Source organism: Aedes albopictus, unplaced genomic scaffold (assembly GCF_035046485.1).
Source record: "Aedes albopictus strain Foshan unplaced genomic scaffold, AalbF5 HiC_scaffold_640, whole genome shotgun sequence".
In the NCBI taxonomy this organism is placed as follows: domain Eukaryota; kingdom Metazoa; phylum Arthropoda; class Insecta; order Diptera; family Culicidae; genus Aedes; species Aedes albopictus.
In genome coordinates, this window is record NW_026917466.1 from 2,854 (window position 1) to 24,862 (window position 22,009).

The 22,009-nt window shown below is 43.5% G+C and overlaps 1 protein-coding gene across 1 annotated transcript; it reads left to right on the top strand.

The window, feature by feature from the left end:
- Nucleotides 1–19,920: 19,920 nt before the first annotated feature.
- LOC134284731 (uncharacterized) lies at nt 19,921–20,873 on the top strand (the record flags this gene model as incomplete). Its single annotated transcript, XM_062843916.1, has 2 exons — nt 19,921–19,930; nt 19,978–20,873. Coding segments are annotated over exons 1-2 (906 nt in total), but the record flags the coding sequence as incomplete, so codon positions are not given.
- Between the last annotated feature and the right edge of the window lie 1,136 nt (nt 20,874–22,009).

Consider the following 22,009-nt stretch of genomic DNA (forward strand, 5'->3'; position numbering starts at 1 on the left):
CTAATTGTAGTCCATTTAGGTCTAATTGTAGTCCATCTAGGCATGACTTCAATCAGATCGTCCAAAATGTCTACAGTTCGTTGATATCACAAACATTATACAGATATTCAAGTATTGGTGCAAATAAGAGCGATCAAAATAATTGAAAATAATCCTTGGTGATAATTTCGAGTGTTCATGTTTTGTAAGGACGGATTCGGACAATCCATCGAGATATTTAGGAAATATTAACAGTACTATAAGGACAACACATGTTCTGTAGATGTCTCCGATTACCTATGGGGTCAATAGGGGAATAATATCTCGTGTTTGATTTCATTTGGAAACACCAAACGCAAATGTAGACTTGGATGGTTCAGAAATGTTGAATATCTCAAGAACTCAACAGAAAGCTATCGGAAAATCTCAAATTCGAACCTGTAGCAACATCAACAATCATTAGGCAACGGAATGTGTAAACTCCCATTGAAATACTTCGTTAAGAAGAAAGTTGTGGGGGTGCAAATCGCACTTGGCCTTTTTTTGCCCGACTTGACCGAGTGACCCACCGGCTTTACTCCATCCAGTCCAAGAAAATGTTGATCCCGTATATTTCCAAAACTATATTGTTGTGCGAGTTTGCGTTCAAAACTTTGTTAAATTCTGTTGAGAAATGGGCTGTTGGCGATTTATTAAGATTTTATTTTTTACCTGGGGTCAAACGGGTTAAGAATTTTGTTATAAATTTCTCCAAAAATTCTTCACCATACATTTTAACCTTCCTTTTGCATTACGTTGGCAGCAGCTTGCTGACGTAGTGCACGGTTGGGGTCAAAAATGATCCTAATGCCAAAGGAGGGTTAAAGTGATTTTCAAAAAGAAAATCAGTCTGTTTCTTCATGAATAACTTCATTAAAATTCCCTTTTAAATTCATTCAAAACATCTTGTAAACGAACTTGTGAAAATCTGATATCGTCCTGAGTTTTTCTAGAAATTCCACCATATTTATTCTAAAAATTTCGCTTGAGATAGTATCGGAAGCTGCCGTTTATTTCAATAAATTTGACCGTAAATTCTAGCAATTTGAATTCCACAATTATTGAAAGGAAATATTTGTCGTAGCTCAGGGCAGCTTTTACAAAGCAACGACGTTAAAAACAATCCATTCAAACTTCCAATCATTCACATTGCAAGCTTGATTGTCGCCCATCACCATAGAATTGTAAATTGTTCCACTCGGTTTGCCATCCGTTGAACAACTAAAATTTCCTCTCCCTACAGCAAATCTCTAAATCCACCATGCGTCCCCTCTTGTGGCTCGAACCGAACACCAGCAGCGTTCGTCGCTTGTTGCATGCTGTCGTTCTGCGACTCTGTTGCGCCAGCCAGCAGAGTCCTCAAAATCAAACTCCTCGTTATCCGCAGGACGACCGACCACCCATCTCGCTTTCCCAAACTGCGGCAGCAACAGTTGCGCGCAACAGCTCCGTTTCCACTACTGGAGCGAGGCGAGGGTAGCTCCGTAGTTCGCTCCCGTGTTCAACAGGTCCCACTGAGCACCGTTGACGAGGGGCCTTCAACAAGTCATCCTGTTGCGTTACCTGTTACGCGCGCCTTCAGCTTCGGCGTTACTCAGCAGTCAACCAGCGCTTTCTCTCTGACGTCATTCCGAGGGGAAACATTTTCCGGGAATTGAGGGGAAGTACATAGCTGAGGGGCTTATGTACTTTCCCCCACTCGGCCTTACTCTGGGAAAAAGGGGAGCCCAATTTCGTGTATATGTCTGTGATAATTGGCCCCCCGTCGTCCGAAAAGTGGGGAGCCACCATAGCTTGGTCCTGCTTTCACATCGGGACTTCGGGGCTTTCTCACGCACACACCCACACACAAAACCATATCACGACGAGGCTACATGTAACCAGAGTTCGGCGGCTGTTCAGATCGGATCCGAACGCAGGCAGCGGCCAGGTCACAAATCAGGTGATGATGTAACCAACATCCGATGGTGATGAGAGAGCAAGAGAGTAAGCGTGCTCCGAGCCCGAGCCCGAGCCCCCAACAAGTGTTTGTAAATGTAACGTGTAAAAATGTGTTTCCCGGAAAAGCTTTTGCGCGGAGAAAGTTTAGCAACAAATTTGCTCTCCTGTGGTGCCGAATGGATGTGATTTTTGAAAAAGCTTTCTTTTCTCCCCAAAAAGTTCGAAAAAAAGGGGTGACAATGGCAATTTGGAACTCACTGAAATACTGATCGAGGGGAAAATTGCGTCCCATCTTCGGTGGAGAAAGGGGCCGTTTGCTGCATAATCCATCACGGCGACTGGAGACATCAATTTTTAAGAAGCTTGGGTGCTGAGAAATGTGATAATTGAGATTTTTCTGAAAAATTTGTTTGAATCTATTCATTGTTCTGATCGATTCTCGTTTCTCTTTGTATTTTCAGGTAAGCAGCGCTAGTCACAATTGGGAACATGCCCTCTGGAATGGCTCCAAACGAAAGGTAATTTTGTTTGAATATTTTTTATTTATTTTTTCTGGAATCTTTTCTGCTCATGTGTACTCTTCAAAACTGCCGGAAAAAGGGCCCTGGACTGTTTCAAATAAGTTCAATGCATTCATCTAGAAGAGGCTTTCTGACACATAATATCGTAATATTACAACGTTGTGACGCATTGTTGTTCAGTAGAGTGCGGCTATTTTTGCAAAAGTTGTTGAAACCTAGAACTCGTATGCTCTAACTTGAAGGTTCTGTACTCCAAGACATTTTGTGTACCTTATCATGTCTGCCTGTAATAAAAATGATTTCTTATAATTACGGAGTACCGGATAAGCCGCAGATGTCGATTGTGTTGGATTTCGTAGACATGGAAAGCCCCAAGCTTCAGGCTGTTTTGCAAACCCCCTAGTATACCGGTGAACTGTAAACATTGATTCTACAGCTATTGAGTTGATCATGTAGAACTTGTACAGTACCTTGGATAACAATGACCGGAAATCTCAAGCGTAGAACGGCATTGCGGTACATGCTATGTAGAGCTTGAAAGTTCTGAACTTCAGGTCATTTTTATAGCAGTAAGCGTAGAATCAATGGAGATTAAGATTAAGGTAGATTTTGTAGACCTTGAAAGTCTACCTCTCGGACATGACAGACCTTACAATGTCTGACAACCGCAAAAAATACTTCTTTTGCATTCGTTGCGGATGGAAGCAACAAGCGTAGAGTGAATGACGATTGTGGTAGATTCTGTAGGCCTGAAGTTCTGAAGTCCGGAACATTTTGCATACCTTACAATGTCGTACAACCTCAAAAAGATTTTCTCTTAGCATTGCGGAGTATCATGGATAACAATGTCCGTAAATCGCAAGCACAGATGGAATGGTGATTGAGGTAGATTATGTAGAACTTAAAAGTCCTGAACTCCAGGACATTTTGTAAACCTTGCAATGCCCAGAAACCGTAAAAAGAACTTCTCGTTCAATTCCAAAGCAAAAGTCGCAAAGTTATATTGAATTACAGCTGCAGTAGATCCTGTTGACCATGTAAGTCTTAACGATTACTGGGACGATCTTCTTTTGCTAGAAATACAATATCTTCTTTGTTTTAAAAATTTTTACCCTGCAACATTTTTTATAGACAAGGGGGATATTTGGGCTAAGAAATGCATGGTACCTCCTCCCTTTTGCTGGTAGCCGAAAATACGTTGTTTTTTGTATTTTTCGTAAATTCTACATATTTTTGCTCAATTTTCATCATTTTGCTAATCGTCAATTGCTTTCATTGATCCTTGTCCATCATAGTCTGTTGTTGTTTTCATTCCAGAGCTATTCTAAGGCCTCCAAAGTACTCCGAAGTTTGTGTCACACATCTAACATTCTGAACCAAATTTTACACACGATGAATGATCACAGAACATAGTCGACGGTACTCAAAAAGCCTCAAAGCACCCCTATAAAATTCATGGTGCATGAATTTGGTGAAATAGGTCATCCAAACTACTCTGGAATTCATTTTCTTAAGATCTACTGGATCTACCATAATTTGTGTTTACTCTGTTCAAGCAATTTAGTAACGTTGATGTCCATTCGACCTCGCAACGTTACGAGCAACTCGATATTATGGTAGCTGGTCATTCTGCGAAATACAAATGGCCTCCAAAACACTTCGAAGTTTAGGTTACGTTATCCATATACTGTATTATGCTTTAATTGTAAAAAATATTCGTGAAATGTAGTCTATACTGCTGATGGAGCCTCAGTGCATAACTATAATGCTTTTGGTACATTCATGGGATATTCCAGTCTTTCCAAACTATTCTGGAATAAGGACCTTCAAGGTCTACATGCTTTACTCTTGTTTATCTTCACTCTATCGGTATAATTCTTCCACGATTGTGTTTGTTGCGTATTTTAAAGTATAGGTCGCAATAGTTGTAAATTTTAAGATATTTTTATTATAGCGAATACTCGCGGAATATAATCTACGCAAGTTTTAGAACCTCAGAGTGCAATTCTTATAACTTATCAGAAATTCTGGTGATGCTCTCCGAGACTACCTTTCACGAGTTCCTAGGGAATTCCTCCAGGACTTCCCGTGAAATCCTTCAAGATTTCACATGAACTTTCTCGGAAATTTATTCTGGAGCTATTCTGGAATTCCTCCAGGAGTTCCTCAGGAATTACTTAGGGAACCTTTCGAAAAGTCCTGCAGGACTTCCTCGAGAATTCTTGCGGGAGTCATCCAAGGATTTCTCCAGGAGTTCCCTGAAAAATCTTCCAGGTAATTTTCCCACGAGTTCCTCCAGAAATTTGTCCTGGGGTTCCTCCAGGAAGTTTTCCAGCGATTCCTCAAGGAACTTTCCAGAAATTTCTCCATTGATTCTTCCATCAATTCCTCTGGATATTTTTCGAGGGATTCCTTCAGGACTACCCCCAGGGATTCCTTCACGAATTCCTCCAATCCAAGTATTCCTCCAGAGCTGCTTCAGGAATTCGTCCAGGAATTCCTCCAACAACTAATCCAGGGATTTCTTCAGGAATTCTTCAAGGGATTCTTCCAAAAATTCCTCCACAGTTTCTCCAGGAAATCTTACAGGAATTACTCCGGGGATTCCACCAGGAATTCCTCTAGTGAATTTCTCCGGGTAATTTCTCGAGAAATTCCTCCAGAAATTCCTCCAGGACTTCCTCCAGGGCTTCCTTCAGGAATAACTGCAAATTCATCTGGGAATTCATCAAGGCATTCCTTCAGAATCTCCTCCACGATGTGCTCCAGAAATTCTTCTAGAAATTCCTCCTCAAATTCATTCCAGAATTCCTCCAACAATTCCAACATGGAATCTTCCATGAATTTCTCACAGGGATGCGTCCTGAAATTTCTCAAGGGGTTCCTTTTTTGATTCCTTCAGGAATTATCCAAGGGATTCCACCACAAATCCTTCCAGGGATGCTTCCAGAGATTCCTCCAGGATTCAACCGAGAATTCATCCAGGGATTATACCAGGAATTCCTCCTAGGATTCGTCCAACAATTCCTCAGTGGATTCCTTCAGGAATTCCTGCAAGCGTTTCTCAATGAATTCCTTCAAAGTTGCCTCCACATAGTTCCCCTAGAAACTCATCCAGAGATTCCTATAGGGATTCTTCCAGAAATTTCACAACAAATACAATCAGAAATTCCTTTAGGAATTCTATCACAAATTCATTCAGAAATTCCTTCAGGGACTTTTCAAGAAATTCATCAAGGAATTCCTCCAAGGCTTCCGCTTGGAAGAATAATTCCAGGAAATCCTCCAAGAATTACTCTAGATAATCCTACAGGAATTCCTCCAGGAATAGTATTCCAGGAAATGCTTTAGGAATTCCTCCAGGAATCATTTTAGGAATTCTTCCAGAAAAAAAATCTAGAATTCCTCCAGGAATTCAGTCAAGAATTCTCAAAGGAAATTCTTTTAAAATTCCTTCACATACTACTACATGATTTCTTCCAGAAACTTGGTAGGTTTTCGGCTTTCAGTCACAGAAAAAGCGTTGATTATTCTAAATCATTGCCTACGTTTCGATCCTATGGTTGGGATCTTCATCAGGGCTCGATATGAATCAACTTGTGAAGATCGTGTTGATCACACGGTGGAATGTCGTTTGCATTGGGTTCGGGCACCGCACTTGTAACATTAGACCAACCAGCACCCTGGTTGAGATGGTGGGTGGGTGGTACGTTTAACCGTTCGAATCGCAACACTTGGCACTTTGGGAACACTTCTGTTCTTGTTCGCCAGATTGGGGTTACTGAAGATCCCAACCATAGGATCGAAACGTAGGCAATGATTTAGAATAATCAACGCTTTTTCTGTGACTGAAAGCCGAAAACCTACCAAGTTTCCATAGATCCAGTCAGTCCCCGTAAGAAATCTTCCAGAAAGTACTCCAGGAATTCCTCCAGGATTTTCTCCAGGAATTTCTTCAAGAAATTCTTGAAGAAATTACTGGAAGTATTCTATCCTCCAGAAAAAAAAATCCTCCAGGAAGGTCTCTGGGATGTTAAAAAGAAGGTCTCTTGATTCGGAATCCTTCAGAGAAGGTCTCCGAAATCTTCCGGAGAAGATTTTTGGAACTCTAAAAAAAGGTTTCTAGAATCTTGCAGAGAAGGTCTCTAGAATCTTCCAGAGAAAGTCTCTGGAATCTTCTAGAAAAAGTACCAGAGAAAGTCGCTAAAAGAGAGTGAGAAGGTCTCTGAAATCTTTTAAAGAAAGCCTCTGGAATTTTCCAGAGTAAGTCTCTAGAATCTTCCAGAGAAAGTCTCTGGAATCTTCCAGAGAAGGTCTCTGGAATCCTCTAGAAAAAGTACCTGGAATCTTTCAGAGGAAAACGCTAGAATCTTGCTGAGAAGGTCTCTGAAATCTTTTAAGGAAAGTCTCCGGAGTTTTCCAGAGAAAGTCTCTAGAATCTTCCAGAGAAGGTCTCTGGATTCTTCTAGAGAAAGTCACTAGAGACTTTCTGCAGAGTCTCTGGAATTTTTCAAGGAAAATCTTTGGATTTTTCCAGGGAAGATCTCTGAAATCTTCCAGAGATGGTCTCTGGAATCTTCCAGAGAAGATATTCGGGATTCTTTAGATATGGTTTCTAGAATCTATCAGAGAAGGTCTCTGGAATCTTCCAGAGAAGGTCTCTGGAATCTTCCAGAGAAGGTCTCTGAAATCTTCCAGAGAAAGTCTCCGGAATCTTCCAGAAAAAAAAATCTGGAATCTTCTAGGGAAAATCTCTGGAATCTTCCAGAGAAAGTCTCTAAAATTTTTCACAGAGGGTCTTTCGTCCAGAGAAGGTTTCTGGAATCTTCCAGAGAGGTATCTGAAATCTTCCAGAGAAGGTCTCTGGAATCTTCCTGAGAATGTATCTAGAATCTTTAAGAGAAAGTCTCTGGAATCTTCCTGAGAAGGTCTTTGGAATCTTCTAGAGGTATCTGGAATCTTCCAGTGAAGGTCTTTGGAATCCTCAAGAGAAAGTCTCTGGAATGCTCCAGGGAAGGTCTTTGGAATCTTCCAGAAAAGGTATCTGGAATCTTCCACCGAAGGTCTTTAGAATCCTCCAGTGAAAGTCTCTGAAATCTTCCAGAGAAGGTCTTTGAAACCTTCAAGAGAAGCTCTCTGGAATCTTGCAGAGAAGGTCTCTGGAATCATACAGGAAAAGCCTCTGGAATCTTCCACAGAAGGTCTATGGAATCTTCCAGAGAAGGTCTCTGGAATCATCCAGAGAAAAATCTGGAATGCTCCAGAAAAGGTCCATGAAATCTTCCAGAGAGAGTCTCTTGGTTCTTCCAGAGAAGATCTCTGGAATCTTTCAGAGAAGGTCTCTGAAATCTTCTAGAGAAGGTCTCTGCAATCTTCCAGAGAATGTCTCGGGAATCTTCCAGAGAAGGTCTAGGAAATCTTCCAGAGAATACCTTCCCAGTTCCAAAACGTCCACACTCCACATTTTACAACTGATAACAAATCCGGTCTTCTGCGTGCCTTCGCCATGTGCGCATCGAAATCTTAAACCACCGAACCCCCCCTAGTAGCCTAATAGGAGAAAACTCCACCCGATGATACTCGATTAGGCATTCGAGTCGCTCCCGACTTGTTGTCAGAATCCATTAATTCAAATTAGAACAACTTTGTGTGCCGGTGGTACGCGGTGGTCAACAACCTATTGATAGCGCTCTCAGTTTCTCGTTCTCTCTCTGTTGCTAGTTAGCCATCTAGCTCTAAACTTTATAATTTCTCTTTCTCTCTTAGTCACGAATACAAACCTAGGAGCGCAAACATTTGTCACCACCTGAGAACACAAATTCCTCGTGCAAACCTCTCTCTCTCTCTCTAGGAGGTACACATGGTTTTGACCAGGCATTGCGAATTAAGCTTTACGAATAAATTACACTTTTGGATTTGCACGATAGGGTTACCAGAGCAATTCGAAGATGTTGCCATTTCAAGCGAACAATTTTCAGATCATGAAGGTCGCCAATCGTTTCTTATAGTTTAAGAAGTTCTGACTTACATATGGACGAGGATATAGTCACCCTAGGCCGTTACGTGAGAGACGACTGGGCGCGGCGTTTCGTTCGCCGTTTTCTGCGGCGGCGATGTCTGTCTGTCGGTGTCCCGACAACGGCAAACCAAGACGGAAATGTGTCAAGAATTCCACGCATCATTAAGCCATCATCGCATCCACATCATGGATGGGGACCACAAGAAGAGGGACAGAATGGGAAAGGGTTTTTCCTCCTCTTGGTTTGCACATTAGTTGGTTGTGACTTGTACGTGTTGCATAGAGTTAGATGTTAGTTGATGAAGACGGTTTTAATTTCCTGCTGCGCCCTTTTGGTTCCTTGTACCTCTCTCTCTAACTAGATACTCAGATTTTTTACCATTCTCGTAGCTAAAGTTACGATGAAAGGCTGTGATTTCAGTCAAGTTGTTTATACCTAGTAAAAAATGTGATCACGATTGGTGGGAGTTCGGTTCCCACCAATCGTTTTCCCAAAACAGTCGAACCCTGGAACGTAAAAAATGTGGTAAAGAATCTGAATCTGAATGGTTATTATATGGTAAAACAACAAGATATGTTGTATAAAAAATCCAAACTATCAAAACAGTAGGACGTATGGTTTGTGTTTCAAATTTGTAACGATACGTAACAACCGACCTACACATTATATTGTAAAGTGCTCATGTATGATACATCGTATGATACATAACCATAAGTTATATTGTTATTTTATTGTTTTTTTAAGGTTTTGATTTTGGCTTTTCATTAGAAAACTTGAACGAGTTAAAAAAAATACTATATGTGTCTTTTTTTAACACTTAACTATCTTGCCTCTTAACTCTTTTGCCTGGTGGTATTCTGCTGAATTCTTTCTTGTTTGGATATAGAGGAAATCCTGTATACATCTTTTCAGTGAATCAATCCCGAGTCAGTGCTAGTGCGAAAATCTTATTCTTATGCGGGGCACAGTTCCCACATGTGGTCGCGCGCAATCCCCAAACACAGACATGACGCAGGTGATGATCATTAGAAATCGGTTTCGCTCGTTACGGGCCATTTAGATGCGAACCCTAGATTGTGGAGAGTCGTTAATCTGGTGCCAGTTATACTTGCCGCACTGCGGGGTGGGTGCTTCGTTGAAAGATTTGATGGACTGGATTGAATGCGGTTGGTTTTGTTTTGGAATAATTTCACTTGGTAGGTGGTGTTGAAAAAAATACAATTTTTTTCTGTCAGCAAGAAATGCTAAAGTTTGATTACTCTGGGTTGTGCCTAGGCAAATTCTCGCTGTCCAAGACATAAGTAACTATCTGCCTCATCAACCACCTCATCATCTTGCTTGAACCTCCTTGTCCATATTCCATGTTTATCACAAAATAAGCAAACCTGCAATCAGTATCCGCTCAGTATAGTCGCAAGAATCTCTTCAGAATTCTTGACAGAATTCTCTTAGGATACCCTTCAGATCTCTCTATGGATTCTCTTTTGAATATTTTTAGATTGTCTTCAGAATCCTTTCAGGATTCTCTTTAGAATCCTCTAAGGAATCTCGTAAGAATCCTGTCAGGATTTTCTTCAGAACCCTCTTAGGATTCTTTTCAAAATGCTGCAAAATTCTATTAAGAATCCTCCCAAGTTTGTCTGCAGAATCTTCTCAGGAGTGTTGTCAGAACTGTCAAAATCGTCATGAGATTCTTGCCGAAATCCTCTCAGGATTCTGGTGATAATCCTCTCAAGATTTTCGTCAGAAGCCTTTCAGAATTCTCTTTAGAATCTTCTCAGAAATCTCCAGAAACCTTTTAGCATTCTCTTCAGAATCCGCTTTAGAATCCTTTAAGGATTCTCTCAAGAATCCTTTCAGGATTCTCTTCAGAATCTTTTCAAAACCCTCCCAGGATTCTCGTCAGAATCCTCCTAAGATCATCTGCAAAATTCTCTCAGAATTCTCTCAGGATGTTTGTCAAAAACCTCTCAGGATTCTCTTCAAAATCCTATTAGGATTCTCTTCAGAATCTTCTAAGGATTCCCATCAGAATCCTCTTATGATTCCCTTCAGAATGCTCTCAGGATTCTCTTCAGAATTCTCTCAGGATTCCCTTCAGAATCCTATCAGGATTCTCGTCAGAATACTCTCAGGATTTTCGTCGGAATCCTCCCAGGATGTTTGTCAAAATCATTACAGGATTCTTGTCGAAATCCTCGCAACATTCTCGTGGTGATAATCCTCTCAAGATTCTCGTCCATATCCTCAGGATTCTCGTCAGAATCCTCTCAGGATTCTCATCAGAATCCTGTCAGGATTCTCGTCAGAATCCTGTCAGGATTCTCGTCAGAATCCTCTCAGAATTCTCGTCAGAATCCTCTCAGGATTCTCGTTGGAATCCTCTCAGGATTCTCGTTGGAATCCTCTCAGGATTCTCGTTGGAATCCTCTCAGGATTGTCGTCAGAATCCTCTCAGGATTCTCGTCAGAATCCTCTCAGGATTCTGGTCAGAATCCTCTCAGGATTCTGGTCAGAATCCTCTCAGGATTCTGGTCAGAATCCTCTCAGGATTCTGGTCAGAATCCTCTCAGGATTCTCGTCAGAATCTGCTCAGGATTCTCGTCAGAATCCTGCACGCAGAACTCGATGTACACAGAGCAACGAGTAACTTTCACGCAGCGATCGAAAAAACAAAAGAATTTTCACGCAGATTTGTGTAACACCGGATCAGCACATTTTTTGTGTTGATCCAGTCGTACTCATATATGAGTGAAAAATCCTTTGTCTTTTTGCTCGCTGCGTGAAAGCTACTCGTGCGCTGTGTTGTTTCATTTAAGGGTGTGTCAAGATTTCCGTGATAACCCTCTCAGCATTCTCGTCAGAATCCTCTCAGGATTCTGGTGGTTATTCTTCCAGGATTCTCGTCAGGATTCTGGTCAGAATCCTTCCAGGACTCCTTTCAGAATCCTCTCTGGATTCTCTTCCGAATCTTCTCAGGATTCCCTTCAGAATCCACTCAGGATTTCCTTCAGAATCCTCTCAGGAATCCCGTCAGAATCCTCCCAGGATTCTGGTCAGAATTCTCTCAGGATTCTCGTCAGAATCCTCCCAGAGTTCTTGTCAGAATCCTCTCAAAATTCTTTCCAGAATCCTCTAAGGATTCTTTCCAGATTTCTCTTACAATTCTCTCTAGAATCCTCTAGAGATTCTTTTCAGAATCCTTTAAGAATTATTTTCAGATTCTTTTCAGAATCTTCCCAAAATTCTCTTCACGATCATCCGGATTATCTGCAGAATGCCCACAGGGTTCTTGTCAGATTTCTCTTAGGATGTTTATCAAAAACCTCTCAGGATTCTTTCCCAAATTCTCTTAATTTTCTCGTCAGAACCTTTTCAAGATTCCCATCAGAATCCTCTCAGCATTCCCTTCAGAATCCTCTCATGATTCCTTCGAAATCCTTTTAGGATTTGTTGGGGCGCCTGATTGCCCCAAGGGAAATGGTCAGGGGTTGGACGAGAACGGTCTTTCCTCAGAAAGATAACGGGAAGGAGGTGGTCTTTCGCAGGAGAAAGATGGTGGGTAATTAACTAACTGACGTTTATTACTGGTGTTGACCCTTTGCCAGGTCGGAATGGACTGTATATCGTTGCTATGAAAGGGATCAGTTTTATAGGGCAAGAAGGTTGTTTGGAACCTTCCAGAACACTGATGTTGCTGTGGTGATGGCTTATATACATACAATAGATGGATAATGGTAGAGTGTACATAACAAAGTTAACATGGTTTTTGTAGATTCAGAACCCTCTCAAAATTCCGTTCAAAATCCTCTCAGTAATCTCGTCAGAATCATCTCAGAATTCTGATGATAATCCTCTCAAGATTCTCGTCGTAATCCTCAGGTCAGAATCCTCTCAGAATTCTCTTCAGAATCCTCTCAGGATTCTCGTCAGAATCTTCTCAGGATTCTCGTCAGAATCCTGTCAAGATTCTCGTGAGAATCCTCTCAAGATTCTCGTGAAAATCCTATCAGGATTCTCGTCAGAATCCTCTGAGGATTCTCGTCAGAATCTGCTCAGGATTCTCGTCAGAATCCTGTCAAGATTCTCGTGAGAATCCTCTCAGGATTTTCGTCATAATCCTTTCAGGATTCTGGTGATTATTCTTTCAGAAACCTCTCTGGATTCCTTCAGAATCTTCTCAGGATTCCCTTCAGAATCCACTCAGGATTCCCTTAACAATCCTCTCAGGAATCCCGTCAAAATCCTTTTAGGATTCTAGTCAGAACTCTCTCAGGATTCTCGTCAGAATCCGTTCAGGATTCTCGTCAGAATCCTCTGAGGATTCTCGCCAGAATCTGCTCAGGATTCTCGTCAGAATCCTGTCAAGACTCTCGTGACAATCCTCTCAGGATTTTCGTCAGAATCCTTTCAGGATTCTGGTAATTATTCTTTCAGAATCCTCTCTGGATTCCTTCACAATCTTCTCAGGATTCCCTTCAGAATCCACTCAGGATTCCCTTCAGAATCCTCTCAGGAATCCCGTCAGAATCCTTTTTAGGATTCTAGTCAGAACTCTCTCAGGCTTCTCGTCAGAATCCGTTCAGGATTCTCGTCAGAATCCTCTCAGGATTTTCTTCAGAATCCTTCCAGAATTCTTGTCAGAATCCTCTCAGAATTCCTGTCAGAATCCTCTCAGGATTCCTGCGAGAATCCTCTCAGGATTCCTGTCGGAATCCTCTCAGGATTCCTGTCGGAATCCTCTCAGGATTCATGTCGGAATCCTCTCAGGATTCCTGTCAGAATCCTCTCAGGATTCCTGTCAGAATCCTCTCAGGATTCCTGTCAGAATCCTTTGTGGATTCTCGGCAGAATCCTTTGTGGATTCTCGACAGAATCCTTTGTGGATTCTCGACATAATCCTTTGTGGATTCTCGACAGAATCCTTTGAGGATTCTCGACAGAATCCTTTGAGGATTCTCGACAGAATCCTTTGAGGATTCTCAACAGAATCCTTTGAGGATTCTCGGCAGAATCCTTTGAGGATTCTCGACAGAATCCTTTGAGGATTCTCCACAGAATCCTTTAAGGATTCTCCACAGAATCCTTTGAGGTTTCTCGACAGAATCCTTTGAGGATTCTCGACAGAATCCTTTGAGGATTCTCAGCAGAATCCTTTGAGGATTCTCGACAGAATCCTTTGAGGATTCTCGACAGAATCCTTCGAGGATTCTCGACAGAATCCTTTGAGGATTCTCGACAGATTCCTTTGAGGATTCTCGACAGATTCCTTTGAGGATTCTCGACAGAATCCTTTGAGGATTCTCGACAGAATCCTTTGAGGATTCTCGACAGAATCCTTTGAGGATTCTCGACAGAATCCTTTGAGGATTCTCGACAGAATCCTTTGAGGATTCTCGACAGAATCCTTTGAGGATTCTCGACAGAATCCTTTGAGGATTCTCGACAGAATCCTTTGAGGATTCTCGACAGAATCCTTTGAGGATTCTCGACAGAATCCTTTGAGGATTCTCGACAGAATCCTTTGAGGATTCTCGACAGAATCCTTTGAGGATTCTCGACAGAATCCTTTGAGGATTCTCGACAGAATCCTTTGAGGATTCTCGACAGAATCCTTTGAGGATTCTCGACAGAATCCTTTGAGGATTCTCGACAGAATCCTTTGAGGATTCTCGACGGAATCCTTTGAGGATTCTCGACAGAATCCTTTGAGGATTCTCGACAGAATCCTTTGAGGATTCTCGACGGAATCCTTTGAGGATTCTCGACAGAATCCTTTGAGGATTCTTGACAGAATCCTTTGAGGATTCTCGACAGAATCCTTTGAGGATTCTCGACAGAATCCTTTGAGGATTCTCGACAGAATCCTTTGAGGATTCTCGACAGAATCCTTTGAGGATTCTCGACAGAATCCTTTGAGGATTCTCGACAGAATCCTTTGAGGATTCTCGACAGAATCCTTTGAGGATTCTCGACAGAATCCTTTGAGGATTCTCGACAGAATCCTTTGAGGATTCTCGACAGAATCCTTTGAGGATTCTCGACAGAATCCTTTGAGGATTCTCGACAGAATCCTTTGAGGATTCTCGACAGAATCCTTTGAGGATTCTCGACAGAATCCTTTGAGGATTCTCGACAGAATCCTTTGAGGATTCTCGACAGAATCCTTTGAGGATTCTCGACAGAATCCTTTGAGGATTCTCGACAGAATCCTTTGAGGATTCTCGACAGAATCCTTTGAGGATTCTCGACAGAATCCTTTGAGGATTCTCGACAGAATCCTTTGAGGGTTCTCGACAGAATCCTCTCAGGTTTCTTTTTGGATTCCTCTCAGGATTCTCTTCAGGAGAATCCTTTGAGGATTCTCGACAGAATCCTTTGAGGATTCTCGACAGAATCCTTTGAGGATTCTCGACAGAATCCTTTGAGGATTCTCGACAGAATCCTTTGAGGATTCTCGACAGAATCCTTTGAGGATTCTCGACAGAATCCTTTGAGGATTCTCGACAGAATCCTTTGAGGATTCTCGACAGAATCCTTTGAGGGTTCTCGACAGAATCCTCTCAGGTTTCTTTTTGGATTCCTCTCAGGATTCTCTTCAGAAGCCTCTCGGGATTCTGGTAATAATCCTTGCAGAATTTTTGTCAGAATCCTCTCAGGATTCTTGTTAGAATCCTCTCAGGATTCTTGTCAGAATCCTCTTAGTATTTACGTCGCGTTCCTCTCAAGATTTTCATCAGAATTCTTGCCAGAATCCTCTCATGATTCTCGGCAGAATCCTTTCAGGATTCCGGTCAGAATCCTCTCAGGATTATTGTCAGAATGCTCTCTGGATTTTTGACAGCATTCTTTCAAGATTCTTGATAGAATCCTCTTTTTTAAATAGAAATTAACAGCATTATGCAACAGTTTTTTGTGACTGGAGTTTATCTGAATTGGGCCATTCTCAGACACGAATTTGTCTACATTCCGATCAGGAAACAGTTCGAGTCTATACAGAATGTGTTCTTTTCCGACTCAAATTTCCGATGAATCTTAGTTATTTTGGCAAAAATTGATTTGTCCGACAGATTTCTTGCTAGATCAGAAGCGATCTAATAAGCCTAGAAGCACTCGCTTCGCTTGAAATTAACTACCGAAAAATGTGAGCTAATTCGAGTCGCGTCCGCATGCACATCTACACGCGAACATCTCCCCAATTGCGCCACGGTCTGCTGCCGTACACCGCTGCTACCAACAACGCTTGACCATATTTATCCAGTCCAGGCTGCTGCCTCGTTGCCTGCGTTGTTGGTGCGCTTCAAACTGTTCCCCACTCAACAGAGCAGATCCATAAAACAAAACCATTTTTACGCGCTTTACACCAGGGGCCGGAGCGAGCACGATCCGCCGGAGTAGAGTAGGAAAAACAGAACGAAAACGAATTAAAATCCATCATCGTCATCACCGTCGTCGTCGTCGAACCCGCACGAACGACGCGGCGACGTCGATCATCGCGTTCTGCTTCTTCTTCGTCGCCGCACCTGATCTCCATCGATCGGATCCGATTCGAGGGATCCGAACGATCCGAGCGATCCTCGCTCACCACCACCCACCGAAGCACCAGAGTCAAAGAACAACAAAAAGGCACTCACCGGCAGCAGCACCTGAACGACGAAGCAGCAGAGAATGACGGGAGGAGACGAAATCCGAAAAAAGCCAACAAGTGAACAATGATTGTTGAACGAACTGAATGATGAAGGAAGATGAACGAACGCGAGAGACTGTTGAACAAAAGGGTCGGTTTCCAGCGCGGCAGCGCTCGCGTGCTGCTGTAATTAACTTTCATCATTTCCGCTAGTTCTACGAACGAGTCAACGAGTGTAGAATGGGGTAGAATCCAAGAATGGATATGGAAGAGAGGTATTCGCGCACCTGTGTGTGAGCGACTGTGGGAGAGAGTGAGTGACCGTTGCGACCCGTGTGGTGAGCGATGAAGGGGAATGCTGAGAGCGTGCGCGCGCTTCGTTTCGACGAAGGAGAAGAGGCAGAGGGGTCGAGCTCACGCTTCGGCGCACTTGTTCGACAGCTACGCTCTCTTTCTCTCGCGTTTCGCGTGTCTGTCGACGATGCTGTAACATCGTTCAGGTGTGTCGGGTCGTGGGTCGTCGGGACGGTTGGATAGGGTCGGGGACGGCGGCTTTCTTATGTTTTTCTCCTCCGGTAGCAGCAAAAGCAGCAATGAAACGAATGGAATGCTGCTGCGGACTTTTTTTTCCGGAGCGGTCCCGACCCGTGTCCGAGTGGAGACAGCGAAGGCAGTTTTGTTGTTACACCGTCGAGGAACCAGTCGCCTTTCGGTTCACGGTCTTTCTCTCCGTCGCTTTTTCCCTAGCTGCTGTTCTTGCAATCTTTGCAACTAAACGTTGTTCTACTGTAAAGTCTCTTCTTCGAATCTGTGACGTCGGTTGTTCACCGTCCTGGAATCTCCGGGAAGTTTTCTGAAAGGTTGAGTCTTTGGAGTGAAAACGGTGGAATTTTCGATCGGGTTTTGATCGATTTCGGTGAACCTTGGACGGGCGCGCGCGATCCCTGGACCAAGACCGAGCAGTTCACGCACACACAGACAGCCGTACACCTTGCCGCCGAAGTGGTGTAGAGTACCTGTCCGCCACCGGTACATACCTGTACGAGCGCGAGAGCCGCTGCCGAGAGTTGTGTCTGTTGGCGTCCCGCTTCGGCACGAAGGAACCGAGCAAGAGAGCGAGAGCGGCGAACCGAGCCGAAGCTGTTGCGTCACTGTAGTGGTCGTCATCGTCATCGGGTGCAGAGCATCTTCTTCTGGGCATCGTGGACCGCGAACCAGTACAGCTCAAGAAGGACGTCGTCATCGCCACCGACGTCGCTCGTCAGTCAGTCGATAACGCGATTTTCCCGCAAAACGTTCTCTCTGTGCCGTCTAGCGCTGCCGATTTAATATTATTATATTCAATCAATCCAATCCAATTCACACCAAGCTCATTAACACACCGTCACTCAACCATTCGCGCCGCCGTCAGTATCGTCTCTTGAGTATCGTCGTGCTTTTTCCCCCAAAAAAATTCCCAACATTTCCTCCAAAACTCCGCGAAGCGTTCGAAAGAAGTTCGAGAAGTGAGTGTGAGATCGCCGCAAGATCGGTTCTTCGCCGCCCAGTGACGTAGACGCGTTTTCGCACGGTGCCCCGAGGTCACGCTGGACGCTCCTTAGCCTCCGATACCGCCGTCGCCGCCGCCAAGTGTGTCAAGAAGTGAAGAATTCTGTTGGGTGTTCTTGAAGAGTTCCGACCTCGACGAAGAAGTTCGTTCGCACTAGTGCGCCTGCTGGCTGAAGAAGAAGTAGTAGCGAGAAGAGCGAGAGAAGTGTCATCTTCCCTAACACCTTGATCCCCCGGAGAACCTTGAATCCTCCTAGAAAAAAAAAAACGCAAAAATCCCCCTGAAAAAGAACCCTGAGGAAGCGAATCGAAACGTTGGACTTGTGTGGAAAAGAGAGGCTTGCAGTTTTTTTCCGGTCAATCAAAAGTCTAGATCTAGCCGCGTGCGGAGATTCGTCGTGACACGACACAAAACCAACTGAATCAAGTAAACGACAACAGGAGATTGTGTGCAATTTATCAAAAAATAACAGAATTAACTAACCTTAAAAGTAAGATTTACACACTAAAGTATACCTGATCGAACGAAGCAGAAGCAGAAGAGGAAGAGAGAGAAGCGAAGATTTTAGAACAATCAGCCGAGTCGCAATCGCAAACGGTTGTTGAGGCATTGAGAATTAAAAGGCAATTTTGTTGAGATTTGTTTATGTTTTAGTAAGCTGTAAGAGAAAGAATTATAGGAAATTCGAGATAGTTAAGGCCGTTGCTCAATAGTTAAGCGAGAGGATATTTTGTGAGCGTTTTAACCAAAGATTTTCTGTCCTTTAGAGATTCAATCATCGTCGTCGTCATCGTTGTCGTCGTATAAAACCATCATATCGTTGTGAGATTTTTTCCGCTGTTTAAACTTAGGCTGAGTGAAACCGTGCAATAGAGCCAAGAAATTAGGTCTCCTAAGCGATCTAGCGGTCCTAGATCAATTCCCTAAGCATACTTAAGTAGTCGCCAAACGAGAGACAATCAACATATCAAACGAACGGTTCGTGTATATCAAGTTTGTACGGCTAGCTGGTCCGGGTTCTGACTTTGATAAGTCCACGTCTTCGTGCAGAGAAAACTTGTTTTCGTCTCTTTCCCGGCGTTCCCTCCCTCCCGGTGGTCCCGTATTCTTCAGAAGGAATCTCGCGCTTCGTCTGTGTGAGTCCCCAGTCAGTGATCAACCCGAAAAACTCCGCGTACCAAGCCCAGAGGAGAAAGAAGAAGTAGCAATTGTTTACACCGCGATCGCCGGACTCGATCGAGCAAAGAAGTCGAAGACCTGTTCGCCGCGCGCGAAGAAGAACACCGCCGTCGAAGAAACCGGTTATTCACATAATCAAAAATAATTACAATCGATACAAGGCTTGGTCGTGAACTCTCGTTCGTCTCGTGTGCTCGCTCTCTCTCTCTGTGTAGTAGTAGTAGGGTTGATCGCGCGTCGTCTCTTCTTCTGGACTGCCCCCTCCGGCGAGTTCTCCGTTCTCGCTAGATAAAACACCGAGGAACGTGCAAAGGTAACGAAGAGGACGAGGAAGAACTTCTTCTCTGTGTTCTCTGTTGTCTAGTTTCGTGGCCCGCAAGTCAGATCCATTTCCACAGACTCACACACGCCCAACCGTGCTTCTTGGACGGTGTATTTTTAGAAGATTTCCAAACACATAGTTCCAGCGAGTTGTTGAACGTACGGGAAGAAGAGAGTGCAAAGGAACGAATGTTAGCAAGTGCGAGTGTGCAAAGAATAGAGGAAATAATTATCTAGAATCATCATAAAAAAACTATTGAAGCCTAGAGTTACGGAGCATAGAAGATACGCGAGGAGTTTACTAGAATTTTTTGCGCTAGAACAATCAATCACAGAATAACAGACAATTTTAGACGTTAAGGCCCCTTAATAGGCGTTAGGAGAAAGCGTTTTGACAATCATTCAATCGCTGTTCAGACCAATCCGGACTTCGATCAGTCGTCCGGTTATCGAGTCGTGTTTCCAAACTCTGACAATCTTTAAAAATTTCTAAAACTTTACAAATCTCTACCGTAGCAAGTTTTACACTGTGTAGACTCTAACTCTTAAGGACCATATCCAATACGTAGTTGGCGAATCGTCGCATCGACCGCCCCTCAAATCTGACAATCGCTCTAACACCTTCGACAATCTCTCGGTATCTCTTTATACATTTCCGCCTCTGGAAGGCACCCCTAGCAAGTAAAACTAGTTAATAAGATCGTACGTACAGTTTAGCCACACACAGAGTTCAATTATCACTAGATGCAATCGAGTTAATCGAAGACTACAGCTAGAGAGTCTTCATCGCGCGCGCATAAGCCCAATCTCGGCAACTCGCGACCATTCACGTCACCACGTATTTCCGACCGGGTCCGATCTTCTGTCCCCCCTTTATACCGCCGCCGCCACCGCCGCTAGGTGCCGCCGTTACCGCCGTCACCTCGCTGCCCTCCGTAGTCAGCCAACCGCCGCCTCCTCAGCCCCAGCCCACACATTTCGGTTCGCAACCTTCCTTGCCTTGTCCTCAACCCTACCTTAACCACCACCAATTCGCGACTCCCCTGTACCCGCCCAGTTCCCAGTCGACCCCGCCTTCGACGCCCTGTTGTAACGCCGCTCAACAGCTGTGCTACTGCGGTCACTGCACAAGCCTTCCGCCGACCCTGATCCTCAGCCGTTTCACCGAGATCAACCTCGGCCCAACCGCCCAACAACAGTTGCAGCAGCAGCAGCCGCCCTTCGGATCGCTCAGCGGAAGCGACCCCACTCTCAACATTCCCACCGGCAAAGAAATCATGGTAAGATTGTTGACACAAGACACCCTGATTCCACCACCACCACCATCACAACACCTTCACCATCATCCCGCGGCGCAGCAGTTCTCGCAACCGCCTCCACCACCGCCGCCACTAATCTACGACGGGTGCTTCTACGGCTACGGCTACGGCCAGCAGCAGCCGCCGCCGGTGATCTTCGGACCAGCGCACCTGCAGGAACCAACCATCAGTTCCACCGCCGCTATCAGCTCGATCACCTCTTCAGTACCCGATCCTTCTGTTCCCACTGCTCTTCCTTCTAATTCTGTTGGCGCCGCTGGCGCCGACTACTGCTCTCACTACTTCGCTGTTGCTGTTGCTGCTAGTACTGCTACTTCTTCTGCTACCACCACCACCACAACATCTACTACCACTAATAGCACTTCTTGTTCTTATAAGGTACCTCAGATCAACTGCTACTACTATGTACTACTACTACTACTACTACTGCTATCTTCTTACTACTAAGCTCTTATCACAAGGGACATCTCACCCTTTCTTTTCAGCAATTGAAGTTCTTTTTCAGGAAGTGTTCGACTCGGGGTGTTCCCGAGATTTGTCTTCAATGATCTAGAAAATGACAGAATTCTCAGCGAGTAGGCGAAAGCCTAACGATTATTTTTATTCTGTATCAGTTGCGCTAGGTCTCCAGTAGTTCAGATCAGAATCTGCTCCATCAGTTGGAGTCTTCGAAGATGTCTCTGCAGAGTGGATATGATACAAATTCTGTGAGGTCCTCTGAACTTAGGGCGAACTCCAAGTTGATGCTTCGATCTACTAGGTCTACCCATAGCTGTCTTTGTACAAGTTTTCATTTCTCCAGATCCGTTTATGATCGGTACAGACTCAAAAACAATTCGTTGAACCGCGAATACCATATAACCCTTTATAAGGCCGAGAGAACCAGGCACGGAATCCACTCGTTCTACATTGGAATATAAAGTTCATGTGGTGTAATGAACAAAAACGTTTTTATTTTCAAAAAATTCGATGGTCGATTTTGTATGAAAAAAAAATGGTCTAAATTTCAACTTTTTGTCAACAAAGTTTTAAATGTTGTTATTTTGGGATGCGTTTATCAATCATGCTGATTTTTTGACAGGTCATTGCCCCAATATTCATGAGTTATTTGTGTGAATTTGAACTCGATTGGTCAATTATTTTGGACGATATGGCAATTTTAGTACATGCCCATTTATTATAGTACATTTTTTCAAAAGGCCGAGTTTCTGAAAGTAATGAAGCAATCAAGTTGATTTTTTTTTCCACAAGTAAAAGGAACATAGGCCTTTCATTCCCCATCATTCGATTTTCAATTCGCTCACCACAACAGAAGTTCGAGCTTATAAACCTTTATGCACTCAAAAATGGCGGTTTTTGGAGAGACATTTTGTTCTAAAAAAGCTCATTCATATTTCTTATGGCTCAAAAAAATCATGAGTGCTCACAAAGGCCTAATGTGTCCAACAGATAAAACAGAAGTTGTAAAAATTTTCTAAACGAACAGAAAAAAATATGTGTATAAGGTGGCAATA